Source organism: Nematostella vectensis, unplaced genomic scaffold, assembly GCF_932526225.1.
Source record: "Nematostella vectensis unplaced genomic scaffold, jaNemVect1.1, whole genome shotgun sequence".
Lineage (NCBI taxonomy): Eukaryota > Metazoa > Cnidaria > Anthozoa > Actiniaria > Edwardsiidae > Nematostella > Nematostella vectensis.
This window is the reverse complement of record NW_026019268.1, coordinates 8,554-15,784: the sequence shown is the minus strand read 5'-3', so window position 1 is coordinate 15,784 and position 7,231 is coordinate 8,554. Positions and strand designations below refer to the sequence as shown.

Below are 7,231 nucleotides of genomic sequence, written 5' to 3'. Positions count from 1 at the left end.
TAAGTAGTCCTTCGTGTTCTGATACACACTTTGCCAAACCACCAAACATCTAACATCGTGTCAAGAAAGAGGGAAGGAAGAGAACCGATAATACGACGGACCAATACGTGCCCCGCAGTGTTACCGTGCAACGCGAGCTACCGTGGTCACTTTGACAGCCATGTGATGTAGACCGAAATGGAGAGAAACGCGAAGAATGTGCTTTCTATTTGACATGTGATAGTCCAGTTCCGAATTCCAATGTGCCCGCCTGACATAGGCGCTAAAACTCGTGAATGCAGCGACAGCCTCGGCTTCAGTGGGCATCAGAATACAACGGAAAATTCTCCCATTTATGAACATTGTGTCAACCAAAACTTTAATTCTCGCAGCCTAATGGGCTGTTGCACTGCTAGCCAGAACTATGGGACCACAAATTACTAATTATTCAATTGATTTGAGACCAATTATGTTCAGGTCTTCCTTTGTGTATTTAACTTTTAAACATTCAAGTCCCCTTTGAAAGTATTTTTGGGCCCCCTTTCGCATCCAGCCCTCAAGGTCTCTTAATGGCTCGACCTTAAAACAAAGCGACTTGGCCCGGCAAGTTGGATAAGTTTGACGGTATTCTGCTGCTCAGTAACAGACCTGGCACGCTGATCAGTAAGCTTTCTCTCTTCTTCTGCGATCATCTTTCTTCTCTGCTCTTCAGCACTCATCACCAGGTCTTGCTGGCGGTAGAATGCCTCCTCCTCCAGCTTGCGCTGGTCTCCCTGTGCTTTCAGCTCACGCGCAAGCTGCCTACGATATTATAGTAATAGGAATCACCATCATATCGTGATCATCATCATCATAATACGCCCTTTCGTATTTCAAATCGTATTGTTTATAACAGAGTCTTTTTACCTCTGTCGCAGATACTCGTCATCATCATAATACGCCCTCTTACATCTCAAATCATATTATTTGTAACAGAATGTTTTTTTACCTCTGTCGCAGGTACTCCAGTTCCTCTTGTCGTATACGCTCTCTTTCCTGAACCTTGGAGGGGAAGGCAGATAAAAACCCGCTATCTTTGAAACTAATTCAGAATCTACAAACTGTAGATATGCTACTATAGGACAAGTATGTACGATACAAACTGAAGATATGCAACAATAGGACAAGTATGTATGATACAAATACAACTGACAGTACAGTTGCTGCTATTGTTTGTGTTTTTTTCCAAAGGGTAAGTGTGTCTGCTAAAAGCACTTTCTATGGTGTGTGGTATGACTAGAAAGACAACAGACAAGGTGGTCTGTGTAGGCCTGGCGAAATAGGGAGACAAATAAACACAAAGAAAGTCGTACTGTATGTTTTATTTATTCTAATGTTGTTACTCTTTCAGTTAAGAGGCTTCGATGATGTTTGTTGATTGGTTGTTGTGATACATTTATTAGTTCTTTCCTGATTACTGTTACCTGATAATCGACGACGAATTTTGGGTACTTGTTGAACACGGGGTACTGTCCTTTGGTCAGAGGAACAAAGGCATCGAGCATGCGCTTAGGATGTATGTCCGCTGGAGTTGTATCCTGCAGACGGTACGCTTCTCGCACAACCATGCCAACATCCACAGCATTGCGATTATGGAAGAAATACTGCATGGATAATTACGAGAAAGGGGCTTTAGACAATTTTAAGGCAGGGTTAGATGAGCCACGGAGATGAGGCAAGTTAAGGTAAGGTGAGGTGTGGTGAATCAAGGTAAGGTAAGGTAAGGTAAGGTAAGGTAAGGTGAGGTGAGGTGAGGTGAAGTAAGGTGAGGTGAGGTGAGGTGAGGTGAGGTGAGGTAAGGTGAGGCAAAGTAACATGAGATAAGGTACGTTAAGGTGAGGTGAGTTAAGGTAAGATTGTGTAAGGTAAGGTGAGGCAAAGTAACATGAGATAAGGTACGTTAAGGTTAGGTGAGTTAAGGTAAGATTATGTAAGGTGAGGTGAGGCAAAGTAACACGAGATAAGGCACGTTAAGGTTAGGTGAGTTAAGGTAAGATTATGTAAGGTGAGGTGAGGCAAAGTAACATGAGATAAGGCACGTTAAGGTGAGGTGAGTTAAGGTAAGATTATGTAAGGTAAAGTGAGGCAAAGTAACATGAGATAAGGCACGTTAAGGTTAGGTGAGTTAAGGTAAGATTATGTAAGGTGAGGTAAGGCAAAGTAACATGAGATAAGGCACGTTAAGGTGAGGTGAGTTAAGGTAAGATTATGTAAGGTGAGGTGAGTTAAGGTGAGATTATGTAAGGTGAGGTGAGTTAAGGTATAGGTGAGGCAAGGTAAGGTATGGTTATGGTAAGGTATTGTATGGTTATAGTATGTCATAGTCAGGCATTGTTATGGTAAGGTATTGTTATGGGATGGTTAATGTATGGTATAGACCGGTATGGTTATGGTAAGGTATTGTATGGTAAGGTATTGTATGGTAAGGTATTGTATTGTTATAGTATGTCATAGTCAGGCATTGTTATGGTAAGGTATTGTTATGGAATGGGTAATGTATGGTATAGACCGGTATGGTTATGGTAAGGTATTGCATGCTTATAGTACAGTATGTCATAGTCAGGCATTGTTATGGTAAGGTATCCTTATGGAATGGTTAATGTATGGTATAGACCGGTATGGTTATGGTAAGGTATTGTTATGGAATGGTTAATGTATGGTATAGACCGGTATGGTTATGGTAAGGTATTGTTATGGAATGGTTAATGTATGGTATAGTCAGGCATTGTTATGGTAAGGTATTGTTATGGAATGGTTAATGTATGGTATAGACCGGTATAGTAATGGTAAGGTATTTTTATGGAATGGTTAATGTGTGGTATAGTCAGGCATTGTTATAGTAAGGTATTGTTATGGAATGGTTAATGTATGGTATAGACCGGTATGGTTATGGTAAGATATTGTTATGAAATGGTTAATGTATGGTATAGTCAGGCATTGTTATGGTAAGGTATTGTTATGGAATGGTTAATGTATGGTATAGTCAGGCATTGTTATGGTATGGTATTGTTATGGAATGGTTAATGTATGGTATAGACCGGTATGGTTATGGTAAGGTATTGTATGGTTATAGTTTGTCATAGTCAGGCATTGTTATGGTAAGGTATTGTTATGGAATAGCAAATGTATGGTATAGACCGGTATGGTTATGGTAAAGTATTGTTATAGTCAAGGGAGGGAGGACACCCTTCCCGTCGTGCCTTTCGCTATAAATTTCACACTTCTAAGCGAAATAAACTGAGAAGCGGAGGGATCGTAGCGTGCGTTTGAGAGCTTCGAGCTTCTCTCAGAAAGCTTCCAAAGGTAAGTAACGCTATCTGCTGTAATATTTACCTTATGTTCTGTCTATCATTTATTGGTTTGCAAGATCTGCGCCTTTTGAAGGCTTGTATTTTATTTTTGTAATTTACATCTATGTTTTGCGCTCGTCAGGGTTTTTGGAAAAAAATATTCCAAAGGGGAAAACAATGGAGTAACACCCTGTATTTTTACTTGATCTGGCCATTTTATAGCAAAGGAATATTGGTTATAGCTATTACTACATGTTACTCCACGTTTTGATCATTTTTTGCGACGTTCAAAATTGGCTTTTTTTTTGGCTCCCGTCGAAGTCGGATTACCTCCGATAGACTGATCTGTGTCAGCACCCAAAATTATACTTTAGTTGTCTTTTACTGTTTTTATTTTAAATTTAAAGAATTTTACTGACAGGCCTGAAAGGGACAAGCAAACAGTTCATAAGAGACCTCAGAAAAGGAGACCATAGTAGAATTATATTTTATTGTTCCCCCGTTTAATAAGTGCTGTATCGTTCCGTGATTGTTTGTTGCGCTTAGCACGCTGATTTGTCGTTCGTAAATCTTTATATTATCGGGAAGCTCATGACTCGCATAAGCCCTGGTTTTTCTGTGAGCCCCTCACTTTGCCATTTTTCCCTGTAGTTATTGTATGTAGTCAAATTGTAATTATGGCAAACAAATAAACTGAATTATTCGACTTTTCGAATAAGCTCGCAGAGATCGTTTCTCTGCAGTGTCCTTGGTCAAATGACGCATTCGAGGTGGCGGAGCCGTTGAAAATACTGTATACGTCATTAGAGACATTTAGCACCGCGTTTTTTCTCGGAAACGGCAAACGTCAAACCTCTGGGTGTCACGTGACAAGACCTTGCGGTCAAGTTTGCAGTCTGCGGTTCGCGTTTTGACCTCAGGAGCACCGTCTAGCGGTAAATGTTTTACCTCAGCAGTTTTCCCCTCAAATATTCTATGAACTCACGTTTGAGACCAAGAACTAGTTCTTAATCATTTGACTCTTGAAATAATATATTTTCATTAACAATTTGCAAAATTACTAATACTTTTTGGCTCGGTTGAATTCGAGCACATGTTTTGCACTTTTTTCCGCCAAATGCCACATTTCCCGCCAAATGTGATAAACTACGTTTTATCCATGTACGCCAAGCCGCAAATCGGTAACGGCTAACCGCGGTTTGCCGTTTGCGGTTGATTCTAAAAACGCGATGCTAAATGTCTCTATTAGCAATTCATGCCGGAAAGAGGTGTCCTTCCCCCTTGTTATAATCCGGTGTGGTTATGGTAAGGTAGTGTTATGGTAAGGTAGTGTTATGGTAAGGCTATGGTATTATGGTATGGTTTGACAACATGTGAAGTTTGATGTGAAGTGACATTATGGTTTATTGACAATTTTACCTCAAAGTCCTGCTTCTCAGTGCATTGTAGCAGGGCCTTTCGGGAAGCCATGATGTAAGCCACCACCACCATCAGGAGATAGGAGGGATGGCAGGAGAACGCATTGTCCCACACGCGAAGCCATTCCTCTTTGGTGAGCACCTCTGATAGCAGAGATTGCAGGAGCGGCCAAGCATAGAGCTGCAAACCGCAAAACACAACTAGAATGTAGTTGAAGAACTCTAAATGAAGTTGAAATAAAGGTGCTTAGAAAACCTGGTTGCCTCTTCATTGAGTATATATATAATATGTTCGATAAATATTTTTGGGAACCCCCTGTGTAGGCGACTGCATATATGGGAGCGTTTCTTTGTTTACACTAAGATAAGAGGATTTTGCGCAAAGGGTGCAAGTGCATATTTTGTTGTCATTCTTTTAATCAGTTTAAATGCATGTTCGTTGATATGCATACATAAAATATATGTACTTATCGGCCTTTTGAATAGATTATATCAAGATTTTCAAACAAATTTTTATGAAATTCTGTAAATGTCTGTCCTCAGAAGTTAACACTCAAAGCGTGTGAGCCTATGCGCATCTTCGCTTAACATAAGCCAGTAACCCCTATGTATAATCGGAGAAGGCGAAGAATTCAAAGTCCCAGTTGTAAATAGCTATGTGCTTTGCGTGATTGGCATCACGTACACCTATAATAGGTCTATGGATGGGGTTCGATTGGCATTTACCTGTGTGGTGACTTTGTGCTTGATGAAATGGTTCATGAGGGTCTTGTCGTGGTGAGAGAGGGTGTTCTCCACCATTCCCAGTACGTTCACGGGAGGGTTCGGGAAGTATTCAAACCAGTGCTGACACCAATTAACTGAAACAAAACGGGTAAAAAAAAAACAAAGAAAGATATGGGGACACGCTGCACGTTCACGAGAAGATTCGCAACGTACATTAACCGACACCGATCAACTAAAGACAGTGACAGTGGCAACGTGGACGACGACGGCTAAAACAAAGGAACTGGATTCCGAATTCATTAGAAGCACGTGAAAATATTCGGTCTGATACATCTCATCCGTTTTCCACCAAACAAACGCCAAGTTTCACAGTCAATCAATGACATGTTAGAAGAAATGTCCTTAGATTATTTTCATGTTTCTAATAATTACTTGCTATTCCATTGCAACTAGTTTGGAATTGATCGCCAAGAGCAAACACATTTTTTTTCGCTCTCGTCATAGCTTTTATCGTCTTTTTGCTGCTAATTTACTCACCAGGCGCTGTATCAAAAAGGATTAAATAAAGGCATGGGGCATCGCGTCATCATTTTCGGAAAAAAACCATATTTGGAGACTGGTAAGAGCGTTGGCTAATTATAAATCAGTATCTTTCATATTCTGGAATTATTGACCGACGCGAGTTGAGTTAGTAGCTTCTCGCTCTTCTTCCCCGAGAGACCTTTCCTAGGTTCTCTTGTATTCCTCCCACAAACACTAACAATTTCTCCTATGCTGTGGTCATACATGAGTAGTATATAGTGGTTGCCTCTGCATACGGCAATATAATTTGGGTGTGGCGGGTTTATAAAACAAGATCGAATCCAATGTGACGGTCTTGCAAGAAACTAAAAAACCTCGCACTATCGGATGCACTCAGTTATGAAAGAGCTATAGTATATGTATTGAAGAAGTCTTATTAAAGACAAAAATTTGGCAGAGTCGAATTCCAGTTTTTGGTGTATTGTATTCATTGTTCTGGTACGATATCACGACAGTTTGGGCTTTTTGATTCTATTTGTATTGGATCTGTAAGTAGTATCACTAGTATATTTGGTCAGGTTTTGGTCAGCTAGGGGAGGGGTGGTCAAGCTGGATTCTGATTGGTGGATATATGGTCAGGTGTGTGACGTCACAGGTGGTGTTAACCAATGGGAATGGAGATATCTGGTTAGGGGTGTGACGTCACGCGGGGTCGGGATTGGCTCCCGCGCGCGCGACAACACGGTGACGTCAGCGCGGGAAAGGATATAACGGTGCGACGTAGTGGGACGAAAGCTACCTCACACGCCTGAGAAAAAAAAGAATGTCAAAGACCTATGTAACGGATGTTGAGAAGAAAATGGCAGAGACACATATTACTAAGCACCATGGAGGAGAGCCAGAGACGAAGGAGAAGCGCCTAGTCAGGGAGGCACTGAAAGCGGAGAGGAGCTTGGAGAACCCTTGGGGTGAGAAAGAGCTCGAGAAGGAGGTGAATGTGGAGCTAGGGGCGTGGATGGAGCACGTGGGCGTGTGGGGTAAGGACTTCGACTGGGAGGAGTGGTCAAAGATAAGAAAGGAGGACGTGGCAGCGTACAAGGAGAGGAGCGCACAACGTGCGAAGTCGTTGGAGGAAGACTACCAAGCAGCACTGAGCAATGGAAGCGCCGCCACCTGCCGCTGCATGAACCCATTGGAGTGCATGGGGGTACCAGAACCCCAACGGATGGTCCGCCCAACCTTTTTGAACATCCCTAA

General features: G+C 41.7%; 1 protein-coding gene across 1 annotated transcript; it reads right to left on the bottom strand.

Annotated features, from left to right (window-relative positions):
* Nucleotides 1-530: 530 nt before the first annotated feature.
* Nucleotides 531-5,954, bottom strand: LOC125560854 (TBC1 domain family member 31-like). The gene is made up of 6 exons (XM_048723187.1): nucleotides 5,885-5,954; nucleotides 5,453-5,586; nucleotides 4,728-4,907; nucleotides 1,443-1,622; nucleotides 968-1,020; nucleotides 531-780 (listed from the first exon to the last, which is right to left on the bottom strand). Exons 1-6 carry the CDS (start codon nucleotides 5,952-5,954, stop codon nucleotides 546-548), a joined length of 852 nt encoding a protein of 283 aa, XP_048579144.1. The 3' UTR covers nucleotides 531-545.
* Between the last annotated feature and the right edge of the window lie 1,277 nt (nucleotides 5,955-7,231).

Bases quoted from the DNA above. Each gene is read 5' to 3' on its own strand.
- LOC125560854 (XM_048723187.1), bottom strand. From the start codon at position 5,954: ATGACGAGAGCGAAAAAAAATGTGTTTGCTCTTGGCGATCAATTCCAA. The intron at 1,623-4,727 runs GTAAAATTGTCA...TTATCCATGCAG, and splicing joins CTGAGAAGCAGGACTTTGAG to TATTTCTTCCATAATCGCAA. The intron at 781-967 runs GTAAAAAAACAT...ATAATATCGTAG, and splicing joins CTGGAGTACCTGCGACAGAG to GCAGCTTGCGCGTGAGCTGA.